Source organism: Caretta caretta, chromosome 1, assembly GCF_965140235.1.
Source record: "Caretta caretta isolate rCarCar2 chromosome 1, rCarCar1.hap1, whole genome shotgun sequence".
Lineage (NCBI taxonomy): Eukaryota > Metazoa > Chordata > Testudines > Cheloniidae > Caretta > Caretta caretta.
This window is the reverse complement of record NC_134206.1, coordinates 259,279,908-259,298,740: the sequence shown is the minus strand read 5'-3', so window position 1 is coordinate 259,298,740 and position 18,833 is coordinate 259,279,908. Positions and strand designations below refer to the sequence as shown.

The 18,833-nt window shown below is 51.8% G+C and overlaps 2 protein-coding genes across 2 annotated transcripts; both read left to right on the top strand.

Moving 5' to 3' along the window:
* Window positions 1-3,528: 3,528 nt before the first annotated feature.
* LOC125628556 (arf-GAP with dual PH domain-containing protein 1) lies at window positions 3,529-13,500 on the top strand. The gene is made up of 11 exons (XM_048833593.2): window positions 3,529-3,976; window positions 5,171-5,301; window positions 7,425-7,516; window positions 7,600-7,682; window positions 8,543-8,655; window positions 9,089-9,235; window positions 9,830-9,913; window positions 10,573-10,635; window positions 11,203-11,274; window positions 11,907-12,138; window positions 12,261-13,500. The coding sequence occupies exons 1-11, from the start codon at window positions 3,886-3,888 to the stop codon at window positions 12,287-12,289; spliced, it is 1,137 nt and encodes a 378-aa protein (XP_048689550.1). The 5' UTR covers window positions 3,529-3,885; the 3' UTR covers window positions 12,290-13,500.
* A 2,252-nt stretch (window positions 13,501-15,752) lies between these two features.
* LOC125628560 (urotensin-2 receptor-like) lies at window positions 15,753-17,123 on the top strand. The gene has a single exon (XM_048833608.2). The coding sequence runs from the start codon at window positions 15,943-15,945 to the stop codon at window positions 17,068-17,070; it is 1,128 nt and encodes a 375-aa protein (XP_048689565.2). The 5' UTR covers window positions 15,753-15,942; the 3' UTR covers window positions 17,071-17,123.
* The last annotated feature ends 1,710 nt before the right edge of the window (window positions 17,124-18,833 follow it).

The window sequence follows — 18,833 nt, the reverse complement described above, 5'->3', positions numbered from 1 at the left end:
CCCTTACTAAATAGCGTGATGCACACACCCCAACATCCTAGGTGGGAAAATATTTACCCTAATAAAAGGAATGTCCAGTAGTCGAAACTTATTGTTTCTCTCCCTTGCAAGTGTAAACTACTCTTGCGAGAGCTGGCGTCACCCAGACAGACCAGCCCCAATTTGGCATAAGAAAGGAGAAGGAGAATAAAGGAGTACAGAGCTATAAGTATGGGACCTACAGCACCATGATTTTTGAGTGCTTTTCACTATCTATCTGCTGGTCAGATAAGTGACAGCCTCCCAAGGCTTCTGCAGCTAAGAGGGTCCCTAAGCCTTGTCCCTTATTCGTCTTTCCGCGGAATTGAGTGACCGATCCTGGCTTGGCACCGCTGGAATCAAGAGATGCAAGGAGGGTAAGAAGCACCCACACCTGATCTCCTATCTTTAGTGTACACATATTTTGAAATAGAGCTCTATACTTTGTTTTCTTTCTTTGGGATTGTGGCTTCAGTTTTGTAACTTGTTTGTGTGTGTAACATCTCTACATTTAAATAAGTTGGCACTAGCAATTTTGTTTATTTGTTTATTCTAGTTTAATAAATTTTGGTAACCATTTGTGCATAAGCCTGACTTGTTTCTCTGGTTTACTGTAAAGCAGCCAACACAATTAAAGAACCTCAGCCATTTTGGCTATAAAGCCTGGCCATTAGGTGAGAGTACTAAGAGCCTAGCGTTGAGTTGTGCCGCCTCCATGGGGCAAACTCTTGGGGCGCCTGTCAGTCAATCCTGACTGCCCACTGCGAAGGAGCTCTGAGCTCTAGCAGTTAAAGTCACGGGTGTGGAGAGGCTCTTAGTGCTGCCATTGGGGCACTTGTCAGTCAGTGTTGACTGCCCACTGCGAAGGAGCTCTGAGCTCTAGCAGTTAAAGTCACGGGTGTTTAGGACCTTGGGGCATCCGTCAGCCTAGCCCGGGCTGCCCGCTGCGAAGGGACAGAGTGTCCTAGCGGTTAAAGTCACGGATGGTATAAAACGGGCATAGCTGGCACCTCACCAAACATCCTTGGCCATCAGCTAACAGGAACCCAGGAAGCAGGAGGCATCCAAGAGGTAAAAGGAGCCTCACCAAAATGAAGATGCTGGAACTGAGAGATCCAAGGATGGACCTTGGTCCTGTTCCTGACAACAACGAGGTTAACTCTGGGGTGCTCTGGCTCAAAAACCTGCTGCACATGGATAGCATGTCAGGGACAACAGAAAGGGGCAAGTGGAGGCTTCTTTATTTTGTGCTGAGGAAGTAGTAGTAAGGGCCAAGCTGAAGAGAGGTGTGGATCTCCTCAGTGCTGAAAGGTCCCAGGAAGACACAGACGCAACAGTCGATGCAGAGGGTCCTGATGCTGAAGTTGCCAAGGTAGAAGAGGCTGCAGCACTTGGCACTGAGGAGGGATGGGCTGCTCTGTGCCAAGGACATGGCTGACGTATGGCTAGAGTAAAATGGAAAGAGGAATATACCTGGGGCTTCTTTACATTTTCGTCTTCACCAGTGAGGGAGAACCCTGATACCATAATGGGAAGCAGTCTGTGAGCCTGCTACAACTGCTGGACACAGAGGTAGAGGTAGTGCTTGTAGAAGGAGCTGATTCCTTATTGCCCATGACACTTGGCTTTGGAGAAGAGGACAGTCAGGTTGATTGGCTCTGAAAGGATGATTTCACAATATCCTTGGCATGGATTCCGGGGGCTTGGAGACTGGGGGTGTGTGTCCTTGCCCATTGGGGAACCACTGGTCCTGCATCCTGATTCAGCCATGTGAGACGGAGATCTCAGTGTGGCTTTCTCTAGTATTTCTGCCCTTGAGGATGTTGCCTTTATGATTCTCTGTAAAAGATGTAATTGAGGCAGGTAACTAGGGCTTGACAGTCTGAGTACTAAAGAATTTACAAATTGGGCCCCAGCCAGGACATGCTCTTTTCCTTAATGGAAGAGGGATCTCATGTGGTCATCTGTGATGGACGTTAAACTACCGAACAAAAGACAGGGTTGAAGTCAGTTGTCTTGGCTTAGACCATTGAAAGGGTGTGCACGTCAGCACTGGGAACGCTTGATGGAGGCTAAGGAGGATGCTAAGTGCCCAGTGGATCAGGAATCTAACACAGACTCTATCTCTAACTCTATTTAAAATGAGCAGCTGCTTATAGAAAAAGAGCAAATTCTCCCGCGGGGAGAAGCGAGGATCAAAAGGGCCCTCCGGAACGTGCTGCGCGCATGTGCCCCAGCAGGGGTGCCGGAACAATTTGTAGAGTGGGGGGGTGCTGAGAGCCATTGAACCAAACTGTAAACCCTGGATAGGATGGAAACCACATCAAGCCTGGGGGTGCGGCAGACGCAGCACCTCCCACCCCTAGTTCTAGCACCTAAGCCCAAGGCACCTCTACAGTGGGGACCTGCAGGGCAATCACCCCAAGAGCTCCATTCCCCTCAGCACTTGCTTTCCCGACCCAAAGCCCCATTGGCTGAAATCTTCTGTCACTCTCGCCTCTACTCCAGTCAGCTTCCTCAGGCTGGGGGTGGGGCTAAAGGCCAACTGCCAAACCTCAACTGCCACAGAACCTTGTGGAACCTTTTGACTTCAAGATTCCAGGTTCCTGATTGGAGCCTCTCCCTCCCAATCAGGTTCAGGCAGGGGTGGGACTTTCTCACAATCTCCCTGCCTCCAGCTCAGTCTGAAGGTCACTTTCTGCTGTTTCAGAGTAACAGCTGTGTTAGTCTGTATTCGCAAAAAGAAAAGGAGGACTTGTGGCACCTTAGAGACTAACCAATTTATTTGAGCATGAGCTTTCGTGAGCTACAGCTCACTTCATAGCTCACGAAAGCTCATGCTCAAATAAATTGGTTAGTCTCTAAGGTGCCACAAGTACTCCTTTACTTTCTACTGTGGTGTTTAAAAGCGGCTGCTGGTGTGCAGGGCCCCAGATGTGTATAACATGGTATCTTATGACCCACTCTGGCAGTCAAGTCCCGCATCCCTCTCTTCTGTCCCCACAGAGATCGGGTCACATGAACTAGCTGTCTCCCCCTCACTCACAGCTGCAGATCAAGTCACACGTTCTTACTGCTTCTCTTCCATATGACAAATCTCCAGACTTCCTTTAAAGGAGCGGCAGTTTAGTCCATGTTGGTGGGAGCAGGACACAGGCTGTTCTGTTAGTTACAGGGTGGGTGCTGTGGTTGTTTTCAGCCATGTCAGTGTGCCTCAAGACACAAGCTGCAGGACCCCCTGAAATATCCAATCACTATGTAGACAGTGTGGTCTAGTGGCAACAGCAAGGGAGTGGGCATTAGGACTCCCACCATTGCCACTGACTTGTTGTGTGACCTCAGGCAAGCCACTTAATTTCCTCATCTGTACTTTACAGGGAGCTTGCAAGGCTTCAGGAATGCTTATAAAGTTTGCTTTGAGATCTTCTGATGAACCCTGGCACATTATTAATTATGAGGTAGCCTGGTGGCCATTAGTCCTACTCCTGACACTGGGTGTCGCCTCTGAGCCATGGCTGTGTTGCCTTTAGCAACTTGCCTGCTGCTTGGGTTCTTTTCCTGGGGCTTGTCCTTTTACCAGCAGAAATGCGGAAAAACCAGTTCTGTGGTTAATTGCTGCACTTCCCTTCACGCCCACACTATCGGCCTTCTCCTCTTCCTCAGCTTACACACACCTCTGTCTCTTTCCCTCTGCTGTGCTCTGTCAATCCAATAGGGTTTGCTCTCCAATTTTATTAACCCTACTGATCCCTTGCCCCAAGCCCCTTCTCCCTTGGGCGAGCCAGTGGGCTTGATCACAGGTAGAGATCACAGGTAGCTGCCTTCCTGGCCCTGCCGTGCCCTGCCCAAGGGCAGCTATTGGAGACAATGGCTGAAAAGGGTGACAAGAATATGAAAGCCCTAAAGGAGGTGTGGAGGAGAGCTGAGAATGCCTTGTGCGCAGACTGCGGGAAGCCAGGTGAGTCGCTGGGGTCTCAGTAACGTGGGTGGGGGAAGAGGCTGCAGCGGAGAGAAGGGGACAGTTAGCAGAGATGGGTCCAAAGTGGGGCTTGATGTTGGGGAGAGAGTTCCACGGGAGGGGCAGACAGAGTAGCCAGCTTTGGGGAGGAAGCTGAGGAGTAGGAGTCAGAAACTGTCTAGCCTGGGGGCGGGGGGAGCAGCGTGTCAGGTTGTGGTGGTTTGATATGGGCTGTCTGGAGGAGTTTCTCCTCCATGGATGGGGAAGGTATGGTGGGAGAGTCATTGGCCTAGCTGGACACTAGGTGTAGGGATTTGTTTTCTTGTGTGTGGAGACGGTACCTGGGTCGAAGAGATCCTACTGTGCGCAGTGGAGGAAGAACAGGGTCATCCCACTGCTTGAACTGCAGAAAGATGTGCAACCACATCACCTTGGGCTGCTGTCATGTCAGAGCTGAGTAATTACTTGGGGTCAGGCCCAGTCAGAATTTGACAGAGAAGTTTCTGAAGAAATTGCAGATGCTGCAAAAAGTGGTGAGTGATTCAGAAAGCCATCCTCTCCTCGGGGCCAGCACTGAACCAATGTCCTGCCATGGAGATATTTTTCTACTGGAAGTGCCATCTTTTGAAAGGAATAGAAATCCAAGGTTCTAATCCTGGAGGAATGTTAAAAGTTCCCATGGCACTTTCAGCAAAATGGGGGTCTAAGCCCCAAATTCAATTTTGGTAATTAATCACATTTTACTTTCCTAAATTCCTACTTGTTTCAACTGGATTCAGTGTTGTTCTTCATTTCCTGTGTTGAACAGTGATGTGTATTGCTATGCATTGTTAAATAGCTGCCATGTTCCACCCCAGAGGTGGCTGCATTTCTGTATTGGGTGAATGATTCTCAGAGAGAGCGAGAGAAAAAGAGAGAGTCTGTAAAGTTTTTTGGGATCCTTCAAAATAAAAGGCACAATATAGATATAAGATCAATATCCTACAGCTTGGAGCAGCAGGAAGGATGGAATGATAGTGATGTATTTTATTAGGGGGTATCTATTCCCCAGCAGGTGACTAACTCAGCTCACACGACATTGAGGTTATACAGCCCTCTGCATCTATTTCCCTAGGAGCCTCGATAGCACATTTCTCAGTCATGGCATATCTCCCTTGAATACCTGCTACTGATCCCCTTTTTATTTACCCTCAGATCCTGACTGGGCATCTTATACTTTGGGTGTCTTTATCTGCGTGAGCTGCTCAGGGATCCACCGCAATATCCCTAACATTAGCAAAGTTAAATCCTTGAGGATGGACCACTGGGACGAGGCCCAGGTGCAGGTGAGAGTCTTCCTATCTGCATCCCTGCTGCAGTGCAACTCAAGTCGGGGTTCTTTGTTCATAACACTCAATTTCTTGGGTCCTGTGAAAGTGAAACTATGTGATCAGGCCTTTTGAGTCATGCTGTTGGACATTCATTTTGATTTCATAACTAGCCTCTTTGCTAGTAGTAGGGTTTTAATACCCAAGTGGAGATGATTTGCCCCAACCCATCCCTCCAGCAACTTGATGGACGATGCACTTACCCTTTGGTGGGCAGAGTGAAAGCAATGGCACTGCACAGTGATGAGCTGCCAAAATCTTAACAACGGGTTCCCTCCTCACGCCATGAGGGGGTCGTTGCCCACCCCCGCCCCCTGGGACTCCTGCCCCATCCAACCCTCCCACATTCCTTGATGCCCACCCCCAGGACCCCTGTCCCATCCAACCCCCTCCCCTGTCCTCTAACTGCCCCCAGAACCGGGCAGGAAGGTCTCGTGGCCCACCATAGTGGGTGCCCACCCTTAAAAGCCAGAGGCACCTGCTGGGGGGCGAGGTGGGGAGTCCCGGAGATACTTACTGAAGCATCCAGCAGGTCCCTCTGGCTCCTAGGGGCGGGGGAGCATAGCTGGGAGGGAGCAGCTGTTCCCCCACTGATCACATCAAAAGTGGCGCCTTAGGTGCCGACTCCCTGGGTGCTCCGGGGCTGGAGCACCCATGGGGAAAATTTGGTGGGTGCTGAGCACCCACCAGCAGCTCCCCACCCCGCACCCGACCCCAGCTCACCTCTGCTCTGCCTCCTCCGCCGAACGCGCTGCCCCGCTCTGCTTCTCCGCCCCCTCCCCCTGCCCTGGCTTCCCGCGAATCAGCTGTTTGGCAAGAAGCCAGGGCAGGCTGAGAAGCAGGCGGCGGCTTCCCGCTCAGGCCAAGGGTGGCAAAGGTGAGCTGGGACGGGGAGCAGTTTCCCTGTGCGGCCCTCCCACCCGGGTTACCTGCTGCGGCGCGGGCGGCCCTCCTCGTGCCCCCCCGCCGCAGCTCACCTCCGCCTCCCTGGGCCTGAGCGGGAAGCCGCCGCCTGCTTCTCAGCCTGCCCTGGCTTCTCGTGCGAACAGCTGATTTGAGGGAAGCCTGCAGGAGAGGAGAAGCAGGGCAGGGCGGCACATTCAGGGGAGGAGGCGGAGGTGGAGCGGAGGTGAGCTGGGGCCAGGGATGGGGCAGAGAGCTGCCGGTGGGTGCTCTGCACCCACCAAATTTTCCCCTTGGGTGCTCCAGGGCTGGAGCCGGCGCCTAAGTCGGCGCCTAAGATGCCACTTTTGGCTGGTTAAATTTAGAAGCCCTTTTAGAACTGGTTGTCCCTCGTGGAACAACCTGTTCTAAAAGGGCTTCTAAATTTAACAACCGGTTCTAGCGAATCGTTGCGAACTGGCTCCAGCTCACCACTGGCTCTGCATTATTCCTACGTCATGTTTTTTTATGACTAGGGTGGAAGTCTGCTTGAAACATACCTTGCCAAGACCCAGGGTCCCCTTGGCTGCATACAGCTGATTCCCCACCAGTAAACACCATGGAGACCAGGCCCTAGGTCTTATGCAGGACTCAATAGTCTAAGCATGGCACCCCTTCCACCTCCACCTTGGAAGGCTCTGGGAAAAGCTTCCAAATAGTGCTGGATTAATTGGGATCTATGGGAGCTTGACTTCTCCGCCCACTGTTCCCCTGGGCATTCACCAGGTCTTCCAGACAGCCATACAAAATCATCCGTATAGCACCACTCTTTGGAAAGGAGCTGGGAACTCTGGGATATGTTCCCAAAAGGCTTTGCTGCTGCCACAATACATGGGATGGAACCTCAAGAGCACTAAACAAATGTACACACGCCAAGTGCGTGTGCACTGCTCCCACGTTAACCACTTTGGGGATAATTACATTGGGTTCAGTACAATCGATGTAAGTCTCTAACTCAGACAAGGCCTTTGAGACTTGATAGACACCAACCCTTGTGTAGTCACTCATCCAGGGACATTTCAGTGGATGGGGAGGGGGATCTGCTTAGATAGCTACACCCTGCATGTGGGGGGTGGGAAAGGCCCACAGTGCAATTTGCATCAAAGGGAAGGCGCTGACTCTCTTGTCTTATTTTGCAGTTCCTGGAGCAGCATGGGAATGTGGTGGCTAAAGCCACGTACGAGGCTCACATCCCCATTTACTATTACCAGCCGACTCACGCCGACTGCCAGTAAGAGTGGTTATTTAAGAGAGAGTGGTCACTTCTGGGATCCTTCAGTCTGTCACTAAGCCCCACATTTTGTCACCCCACAGAGTCCTGAGGGAGCAGTGGATACGGGCCAAGTACGAGCGCAAGGAATTCACTGAGCAAGGGAGACATCTGCCGTATTCCAACGGTAAGAGCACGGCATGGATTTATCCCTCACATTTATACTTCCCAAGCCCTGGCTGTGTGTTGACAGGGCACTGTCATGAGAAAGCTTGCAGTACTGACATCTCCGCTGGCCCGGTCAGTGCTACTGTGAAGGAGCTCACATTCTGGGTTGTACTTACAGGGCATTATTTTGAGGAAGCTCATGGTGCTGACATCTTGGCTGGGCACTGCCACAAGGAAGCTCACAGCACTAGTGTCCCAGATGGCACTGATGGGGCACCAACGTGATGGAGTTCACAGTGCTGGTCTGGCCAGGGCCCCAGTGTCTTCCTCCACCCCACTCCCAATGACCACAGTGGTCATATTTGAAGTTCTCCTGTCCGTGCAGCAAAGCAAAGTCCTGCCCCCAAGGGCATGCAGAACGAAGCAGGCAGAGCTCTGGGTCAGTGCCAAGTGCCTACGTGCGTTGGGCTGGGAGGCTGAGGCATACATGCGGAGAGCGAGCTCTCTCACACACCTCATCACTCGCAGCTAGGCAGGCTCCCAGTAGGCGAGGAGGAGTGAGGGGAATGCTGGTGAACATGTGCTCCATTGCGAGGTGTCTGCCAGGGAGCTGGGAGACAAACCGAGGAGCACTACCCATGGAGAGGTTAAAGTCCTTGTCCCCCATCCTTCCCCTCACACTTTCTCTCCCTCTCCCCTCTGTAGCCAGGCACAAGAGAGCCCGGCACAGGGCCCCATCCCTCAGACAGAGCTTTCCACTGGAGATACTCTGCATGGCACTCCACCACACACGCAGTCTGCAAATACTGGCTGATTGTAGCTCTCTAGTGCCCACTGTGGCCAATAGGACTGGTCTCAGACTGGCCTCTCTGTTCCTAGGACTGAAGGAAGGGATCCTATGGAAACGGGGCCGGGATAACGGGCAGTTCTTACTCCGCAAGTTTCTCTTGTCTGAGAGAGATGGGTGTCTCAAGTACTTCTCCAAACCGGACGTGAGTATGGTCTGCTTGGGGGGCAGCTCCTGCCTCTCAGTGCACCCCAACCTGGGGAGAGTGCCCCTTGCTGGTGCCAGGGAGTCATTTATATTCTCCTTACACAGTCCAGAGGACTCCCCTTGCACCTTCAGAGTCCCCCACGCTGGGACACAGTGCCCCTTACTGGTAAAAGGGAGATAATTTCCATTCTCTACATTCCCAGAGGGATTCTCCCTTGGTGCTGCCAGCACAGCCCAACCTGGGGAGAGAGCCCCTACCTCGTGCCATGGAGACACACTCCCTCTGCTGGTGCTAGGAAGCCTTTCCACTCTCTCTGCCCTGAGGACTCCTCTCTACTTGCCTTGTCAGTGCCCCTCAGTCTCTAGCCAATGGTTTCTATCCCATCTGCATCTTTAGGGCCAGATCTCACCAATTCCATTTCCTTTCTCAGGCAAAAGAGCCCAAAATAAATATTAAAATTGACACCATCAATGCCACATTCCAGCCAGTGAAGATCGGGAACCCCAATGGCCTGCAGATCAGCTACCTCAAGGACAACAAGACCCGCAATATCTTCCTTTACCACAAGGATGGAAAGGTACAGGGGGCTGTCCTAGCCCCAGACAGCAATCCCAGCCTTTAGCAGTAGCAAGTGCTGGAGTGAATGGTGTAGGAAAATGCTGGCAGAATCACTGTATTAAATGTTGTGGGAATGCTGCATGTGTGTGTGTGTCACTGGAGGGAAAGGGGCTGGAGGACTGGCTTGGGGATGAATTGTTCTTGGGCAGGGGTTCTCAAATTGGGGGTCGGGACTCCTCAGAAGGTCACGAGGTTATTACATGGGGGGTCGCAAGCTTCAGCCTCCACCCCAAACCCCGCTTTGCCTCCAGCATTTATAATGGTGTTAAATATATAAAAAAGTGTTTTTAATTTATAAGGGGAGTCACACTCAGAGGCTTGCTGTGTGAAAGCAGTCACCAGTACAAAAGTTTGAGAACCACTGCTCAAGGGTATAATTTAGGAGCCACTGTAGAGACTGGTATATAGGCTTTTGGGAGGAAACCGAGGAATGCTGTAAGAGTGTGGGCCACAGGAGGAGTTCATACATATTCCCAGGGAGTTGGCTGGAGGGGTGGGTTGGGTGGTTCGGCACTGGTCACTCTGAAGTTCTCTGTCCTGCTTCCCTCCGCAGGAGATAGTGGACTGGTTCAATGCCATACGCGCAGTGCAGGTTCAGTACCTGAAGGTGGCATTTCCCGTGGCCAGTGACAATGAGGTAAGAAATCACCTGAGAGTAATAACCAGCCCTCCTGCTGGTATCTAAAGCCACTCAGATAGAGGAACTTCTCTGTTCTCTGAGTCCTCTGGGGAAGGAGTCACTACTGTGGCTTGGCTAATGTTCCCTCAAATTTTTTACATCCATGTGCGGAATTAATTTTGCTATTTGCACCAATATGGAAGTGATGTGTGGTGGCAGTGGGGCCAAGGAGTTCAGAGTGTGGGAGGGGGCTCGGAGCTGGGGCAGGGGGTTGGGATGTGTGAGGGTGGTGAGGGCTCTGGCTGGGGATGCGGGCTCTATATGGGGCCAAGGATGAGGGGTTTGGGGTGCAGGAGGGGACTCAGGGCTAGGGTAGAGGATTGGAGTGCAGGGGGGAGGTAAGGGTTCTGGGTGGGGGTGCAGGCTCTGGCATCCTAACAGTGGTGCGGTTAGAGGGGCCTGAGATGGGCAGAGAAGAGCTGCTCTCTGACATATCCCACGGAGATAGCCCTCTCCCCTGACAAAGCAGGGAAGGTGACATTAGCAGATGGAATTTAGAGAAGGATAGAGAAGAGAGGAGTTGGAGCGCTGAGGGCAGGCTGAGAGGGAGGGAGTGAACAAGAAGAACCAGCTAAAGTGAAAGATGTGCTGGGATATACCATTCTCCTTTTATGCAGATCAAAAGCCGACTAATGCAGAAATTCCTGAAGGAGGGATACATGGAGAAGACTGGCCCCAGGGTAAGATGGGATGGCACAAGAAATCTAACAGAGGGGGAGTTGCCACAGAGAAACTAGGGTTCCTGACCTGCCTGGGTTCATTTCAGCATCCTCATGTTTGTCTTCATATCCCCAGACTTCTCCAAGATCCACGGCAATGCTGCTCTGTGCCTCAGCTAGGGCACAGCTGGGGTCTCATCGGGGAGCAGTGAGGGTGGCAATGAGGAGATGCAAAATTAGATGAACATGGAGGCTGAATTCCTCACTCATCCCACAAGAGTGGGTTTATTAAGTGTGTGTACATGTGTGCATGTGGACCTTGGAGACTGAACTTCCCTGTCACCTGAGCGCAGGGGCACTTTGAGTGAGAAGTCTGTATGTTGGTGGAGACACTCAGGATTGAAAGAACATGGGTACTGAATCCCCTTCTCACCTCAGCAGAAGTGGGCTCCCTCCAGGGCAGGGATTTTGAGCCCAGTTTGTGTGTCTAGATGCAGCCCAGATTTAAATGAAATGCAGTAGCAATTCCCCTCTTTCCCCCGCAGAGGGCACTCTCCTCCTACAAATGTCCCCTCTTCATCTCCACAGCAGAGAGAGGCCTTTAAGAAGCGCTGGTTCACACTGGATCACCGCAGACTCATGTACTTCAAGGATCCATTGGTAAGTCAGAACTTGGATTGCATCCAGCTCTATCGTGCTGTGCTCTGGGGCAAGGAACAGCCAAAGGGTTCCTTTCCCTAGTGAGGTGGAGGTGAGACACAACTCCCCAAATGTCCATCAACAGATGCTTGGCCTCCCCATTCCACACACATCTCTCCCCACCCACCCAGTCCAAGCCCCCGTGCTTGCATCAGTCCTGCAAGCAATGGGAACAGGGTTATAATAGCGACATGGTGGAAGTGACGCTATCTCAAGATAGCAGAAAGAGGGACAGGAGACCCTTCTTATCCAACCATCCTCTGCGTAATCCCCCCTTAATGCCCTTCCAGAGCCTCCAGTTCCTCCCTCCACATTCTTTGGTCTCTTATTCCAGAGATCATTGCTCAGTGCCCCCATCCCAGATCCCATCCCTTCTTAGTTGCTTCCTCTGAATATAACTCCCCTGGTGTTCTGAACCTCCAGTTCCCTTTATCCCGTTTGTTGTCACTCCCCCTCCCCTTAGACCTTCTGCACTCATCTGCTCTGCCCCGTCTCGCAAACTCCCCTAGCTCAGGCGCTGCTGGGACCATGACTGTTTGGATGCCTGCAAATCCCTCCCCATGACAGATCTGTCTTTCCCTCTTGCTGTTCAGGATGCATTTGCTAAAGGCGAAGTGTTCGTGGGCAATAGGGAGCATGGATACAGTGTCAAGCAAGGGCTGCCAGCAGGGGCTCAGGGCAGCTTCTCCTGGCAGTACGGCCTCACCATCGTCACCCCCGACCGGGAATATCTCTTCACCTGCGAGACTGAGAGTGACCAGCAGGACTGGATCGCGGCCTTTAGTCAGGTCATTGAACAGCCCATGACCCCCCAGGAGTATGCAAGTAAGTGTCAGGATGGTGTTCACTTCTCTCCTCCTGCGCCCGCCCACCAGCCTCATAACAGACAGAACTGAGGCTGGCCTAGCTCCCTGCTCTGATAAACCCTCTGTTTGCCTTCCCTACAGTTGAAGCCTACTTCAAGCTCAGCTCCTAAGAACCCCCCGGAGAACCTGACTACAGCTCTATCTGCCTTAGCCCTGAGAGAGGGTGCTATGGGAGAGAAGAGGAGCTGTGTACCAGAGAATCTAGACTCTCCCAGTACATCATGGTTTGGAGCACTTTTTCTTAAACAGATCAACCAACCTCCCTTTGTTGCTGGGGGGCAAATTAGGCTGTACCCCTTTAAATGGAAGACATTCCAAGACTGAACACTCAAAGCAACTAGTCACTGAGACCACTCCTAAGCAGTGTTGTGATCGAACTGGAGACTGGAAGGGTCTGTCATCCAATCAGGCTTTGAAGGTTTGCGTACCACAGGTGGTGAAGGAGGCGGGGGGGTGTTGTCTTTTAAACTTCCGTTATTGTACCTTACTGGAAAAGGGGAAGCCACCATAAAAGTGGAAACAGCCAAGCACGCAGTCAACATGGGTGGTTTGCAAGGTGGAGTGCAGCTCTGGCAGTCAACAGCTATAGCCTTGTCAAGTTACATATTCACAGGCAACCTTCCTCCAGAATTCTGCTGCAAAGATTAAAGTATTGTGCATGTATAAATTAGGGGATCATTGATACGAGTATGGGGAAGACACTATATGACTATCGATGGTATGGCAAAAGCTGAGACTGTTTTCATTCTGAGCTGTACGTTTTAACAGTTGTGTGCATTCCATGATAATAATACCTAGCTCTTATCTAGCACTTTTTAGCAATAGACCTCAAAGCACTTTACAAAGGAACAAGTATCATTATCTCCAGTTTACGGATGGAGAAACTGAGGCACTGGGAGGTGAAGTAACTTGCTCAAGGACCCCGAGCAGACCATGAGAGAGCTGAAAACAACCCAGGTCTCCTGATTTCTAGTTCAATGCTCTATCCACTAGGCCACACTGCCTCCATAGAAGTGTAATCCACTGGATTGGCATGTGGGTTCATGTTCTCCTATTAGTGCCTGGCCCCAACAAGTATAACAGCCTACTACTTACACATAGCTAAAGGAGTTCTTCACTAGCTCAAGCAGTAAAGGCCCGTGTTTTGGATCTGGAAGTTGCAGGTTCAACCCCTACGGATATCTGATGTCTCCCTGGTTTAGTACACAAGCAGCATGTGTATGTACATAGTGTCTATTAACAGGGGCTAACTGGACTTAATGGTGCATTCAGTAATGTAATACACAGAAAGAAATTAATAAAAAAATCTCATTGTAGTTTATCTTTGGTTAAGTGAACTCCTGTTCTGTTAAAAGTTAACCCAAAGGACTCCTTCTTGGAGGAAAGAAGATAACATGATAGCAGCATAAAGGGGGCAGAGTCTGTATTTTTCTGCAGTGAGCAGAGAGGGCGATGACTATTTCCATCAGAGTCAAGTGACACCCTACAAAGAATTAATGTAGCCAGGCTTCACTTTCCTTCTCTGCCCCTGTCGGGGGAATCCCTTTCTTCCTTTTGGCCTGGAAACACCATGATCTGAGGGACTTTCCATCTTCTGACGGAGATCACCTCACCTTCAGGGACGAAGACAGGGGTTGACAGCCTCGCTCCCCTGGCATGATGGCACTTTCTTCCATGAGGGTAAAGCTCATCTCTGCAGGAGCCAGAGCTCTCTCAGGGGCTTGTCTGAGATTGTGGCATGAACTCCCTCAGGAACTAAGGACCAACACAAACCCCACCCCTTCCTGTGTAAGTGCAAGGTGCGTTTCTTTGTCCTGCCTTCGCCAGTAAAAACAGCAGTGTGTACATTAAAAAGAACAACCCCCCTGAAGCAAAACCTTACGAAAACAAAACACTCCACTGCACACTTAATTCTCCCCCTGGGGAGAGGATGAGAGCAAGAGAATGCACCACGTGACACATATTGGTCATAACGCTTAGTGAATCCTGGGACGGCACTCAGATACTACAGGGTTGAGGGCATTAGAGACCCTGTACAGACTGCTTCCCCCACCTGTTGTTGTACACTCTAATCCCTGCGATACTGCCAATAACTAGATACAGTCAGGGGGATTTGGCTCCAGCACAGATAAGCAACAATACTGAGGATGGAATCCAGTGGATCAGGAGGCTCCCAAGAAGCCTCCCCAATATACACACAATGGTACATTTGATAACTCTGGGTTACATGTAGGCTTATACTATGCAAACCCACGCTTTGCTTATGTAACCCCAGCCTCAAACCATGGCTGTCCCCAACTGGATAGCGAACATGGCACATGTCTGGGCAAAGGGGATGGATGTGGGAAAGTCAGTAAGATGTAGTAGAGTGTGCGGACATGCACAATCCAGTTCATCCCATATCTAAAGGAGCAGCTCAGCTAGCAAAGGGACGCTACCCTCTAGAAAGGCAGATCCCTCATATTCCACTAGGGGGCAGTGATGCAAACAGAGACACCCCATTGTAGGTACACTGGGTTGAGGGGTAGTGGACAGGGTATCACATTTTGGGGGTCTATGAGTGGTGCTCACACCCCATAAAGTGCTGTTGAAAATGGGACAAGTGGTGGACGCCAGCCCCATCAGCAGCAGAGGGAAATCTTGCCCCAGTGTATGGCTATTGATGGGGCATATGTGGGGCTTTACAGTGCAAAGCACCTACTGCATTGATTCAACCCCAAATGCCACTCCACAGTGTGCCCAGTCCACCCAGGTCCCCCTTGGAGAAGGAAGCAGTACATATGCCTCTTTTCCCATCCCCTTTCAGGTTAGGGGCAGAAAAGCAGTGTGTTGGCTGCCCTGACAACTTGTTCCCTATGAACACATTTCCAACACTGACCCTGGCATTTCTAGTCTGACTCTGGGATGCAGTGACTTTCCCTGATGCTCTCAGCCAGCCAAGGGAGTGGGAGTGTCATCCTAAGGTCTAAAGCCTCATTCAAAGGAGTGAAAGAAGAAGTAGCAGCTGCAGAGGGGAAAATTAGAGGCAGGACCAAAAGAGTGAAAAGAAAGAAAGAAAAGTGACAGGAGGAAGAAAGAAAAGGAGAAAGATCTGATAGTGGGTGGAGGAGGGGGAGAAATCTAATGCAACTCCTCACCGAGTGGCTAAGAGCCCAGTACAAACTCTGAGAGTGTTGACACTTGGGTGTTAAGCTGTGAGTTATACAAGTTCCTCTGCCCAGAGGGGATGATGGGATAGTTTTGGGGTGGGGGCGGGGCGGGGGGAAATCACAATTTTCCTGTGGTTTTCTCCAAGCTGAGAGGAAGGAGAGATCCAGAAGAAAGACAAATTACTTGCCCACTGAGGAGGAATTTCTGTTCGTCTCCAAGTGCCAGTGAACACTGGGGAGGGGAGATGAAGGTGAAGGTGAAGAGAGCAATGGCACCTCACTGGACATGGACGGGTATTTAGCTACCCTGGATCTGAAGGCATACACCTCTTCTCAGCTCCATGGTGGTGTGACAACTGGTAAGGTATCCTGCTGAGCCGGGCTTGTAAAGGATTGGGACAAACTAATGAGCTGTATTGTTTGGTGTGAGAAATAGACTCTCCCTGAATGTTTTGGTGTCAGGTCAGCCAAGATCTCTTCTCACTCCTTCCTTCCCCAGCTGTCCCTACATTGCGTCTACCGGAGTCCCACACACCAAGGGGAAATGTATCTCTGGCAGCGCATGTTGTAGTTTCTCTCGTTACCAGAACGTGTGTTGTGACCCTGGGCCAGTGATGGCAGAGGCGGGAGAGGAAGCACAGTGTGGTAATTTCTCAGATGATGGTCCTAACTTAGAAGAGGATAGCCCAGTTACTGGGCTCTTGGGCACCATCCTGACAGTCATGTGCCTTTTTGGGATGACAGGGAATGTCTACACACTAGTGGTGACATCCAGAGGCGTGTCTGGCCACTCAGCTGGCTCCCTGTGTGTCTATGTGGTCAACCTAGCCCTGGCTGACCTACTCTACCTCTCCACCATCCCCTTCGTGGTATGCACGTACTTTGCCCAGGATTGGTTCTTTGGGGATATGGGCTGCAGACTTTTGCTCAGCCTGGACCTCCTCACCATGCATGCCAGCATCTTCCTGCTGATGGCCATGAGCCTGGAGAGGTACTGGGCAGTGACTAGGCCACTAAGGGCCAGGCAGACCGGGAACAGCTGCCGCAAACTCACCAGCCTGGCCCTCTGGCTCCTCTCGCTGCTGCTGACTGTGCCCATGATGGTCATGATCCAACTGCGGGACAGCAGCAGCCACAACAAACGGATCTGCTTCCCCACCTGGACGCCCGAGGCCTTCCGCGTTTACCTCACGGTGCTCTTCATCACCAGCATTCTGGCTCCTGGCCTGATCCTAGGCTTCCTGTACTGCTGCCTTGCCCGAGCCTACTGGACCTCAGTGGCGGCCATGCAGCCGCGGGTGACAGGCCGGGCCTTGAAGCAGAAGCTGTTCTCCAGGATTTTCAGCATAATTGCAGCCTACTGGGCCTGCTTTGTACCCTTCTGGGCCTGGCAGCTCGCTAAGCTGTACTGGAGTGAGGGCCTGGGGATCAGCCCTACCGCCCAGGCATACCTTAACTTTGGAGTGACCTGCCTGACCTACGGCAACAGCTGCATCAACCCATTCCTCTACACCCTGCTCACCCGGAACTACCGAGAGCACCTGGCCCATAGCGGGGAGAGGCAGGCTGGGGAGCAGGCCTTCTTCTTGACAGGGAACCAGGGTAGGGCCCAAGCAGAAGGCATGCCCATGGCCTCCAGGGGACTGCCAGGTGGGGGACTTGGGAAAGGAAGGTGGGGGGAACCTCTGGCAACTAAACTCCAAGAACAGCTGCAGCCAGGACTTAATGCAGCTTTCTGCTGATGCTTATAGTCTCCCAAGGAATATTAAATCCATCTCCAGCTCTGCCTTCTGCACTTACCTGCAACGTCTCCTGTTCTCTTACCGAGCAGCACTGATTGGCTTTGACCTGGCACCTCCTCCTTCCCAAATATCTCAGAGCCCCTGCTCATTCGCTGTCCATTATAGCCCTCCCACCCACTTAACCTACTACCAGCCCTTGGTGCTCTCCAAGAAAGAGACGCTCCTTTGAATGTTAATGGTTCCTCTTGTGGATTCTTACTTGGCCCTCTGCTTGTGGGAGAAAGGGAATTCAACCCTAGGCTTCCTCCCCCCTAGACACACAGTTGAGGCCTCTCACCAAAAAGCGAGCAGGTGGAGAGAGCAGGAGGACCAGCAGCTGATTCCAAACAGGAGGGCAGACACACATGTGCTATGAGTGTCTCTAGTGGGGAAGCCTGCTCCCTCCACTCTGGCAACAGGCTGAGCCGTGGTGAGCTCTGGCTAGCAATGAGTCACTGCAGGCTCTGGGGAAGATTAGCCTGCAGAGTCATTTCCAGCAGTACCGAATTTAGCATCAAGGCTGGACTAAGGGGCCGGGCTCCTGGAATCTCAGCTTTCAGGCAAATAAATGGCGCTCCAGGTGTGACCAACGCACTGATGTTTGCATGAGATGGCCTGAAACAAGGGCTAGGAGAAGCATGAACAGCTGTCATTCATTTTAATGGGGAAGGGACTGAACCCCCCCCACTTCTTGGGGGTGGGGGGAGGAATGAGCTGTGCACAACCCTCAGCAGAGACATCTGAGGGTAGAGCCTCTCTAACACCCCTTCACAGGCAGGGTGAGAGAAAGTCCTGCTCAGACAGGTGGAGAGACTGTCCTACCTCCTCCTGGAGATATGTGTCTGCCTAAAGATAGGGAGTGATGGTCTAGGGAGCTGGATGAAGCCTCTGTGGCCCAAAGAGCAGGCCCCTAGCCAGCCCAGTAGACAGTTTTCTTGTGGGTGGTCCCTGCAGCTAAAACCCCCAATAGGGGCATGGCTATGGCACAGGGGCAGGCTGGGAATTGCCTTAGTTTGGCCCTGTTTAGCAATTAGCATGAATATGGGGACATAGTCCCTGGCTTTCCCATGTTCCCCACCCATGGCCAGCCCTTGCTTTTAAGGCAGCACAGATCCAGCAGGAGGGGGGTAGAACCTGGGTGGAGGGCAGGGCCAGGCTCAGGCCAGCTGACTGGCTTACCCACAGCAGGAAGAGGAATGTATCATGTGTTTGTAACATGCCTCATCATCACATGCCCAAGATGGAAGGAGTAGGGAGTGGGGAAGAGTCTCACCATGCTAGGACTAGCCTGAAAGAGGCACACAGGGTCACTGGCACATTAACAGGGATGACAAAAGCACAGCTTACGTGCCTTGCCCTAGGCAACAGCTCCTGGGAGTAGGAGTGTGGCTCACACTCAGTGCTGACAGTGCAGTCTAATTTTGCTGTGGGAAGGGGAAGGTGTGGGCAGGGGTAGACGTATGCTGCAGCCCAGCCAGCATGCTGCATTACCTTTTCTGCACAAAGGAAAGCAGTAAGCACCACCGAAATTGGCTCTTATGGGTGCTACAAAACAATCCGAGCCCACTGTCGTGGCCCCTATTTTCCCCCTACCACCTAGTCTCTGACAGATCCGTGCAGGAGCAAGCATGCCTAGCCTCTGCTTCCACCTCCATCGTTCTTATTCTGCAAGCACCCAAGTGCTACAGCAGCGCACGTGGTGAAGAATCTCTAGCCCCCAGGAG

What these genes read in the sequence shown, in the direction of transcription:
- LOC125628556 (XM_048833593.2), top strand. Translation starts at nt 3,886, where the DNA reads ATGGCTGAAAAGGGTGACAAGAATATGAAAGCCCTAAAGGAGGTGTGG. An exon ending in CCGACTCACGCCGACTGCCA is followed by an intron (nt 7,517 to 7,599) that starts GTAAGAGTGGTT and finishes GTCACCCCACAG; the next exon opens with AGTCCTGAGGGAGCAGTGGA. An exon ending in GACCCCCCAGGAGTATGCAA is followed by an intron (nt 12,139 to 12,260) that starts GTAAGTGTCAGG and finishes CCTTCCCTACAG; the next exon opens with TTGAAGCCTACTTCAAGCTC.
- LOC125628560 (XM_048833608.2), top strand. Translation starts at nt 15,943, where the DNA reads ATGGCAGAGGCGGGAGAGGAAGCACAGTGTGGTAATTTCTCAGATGAT.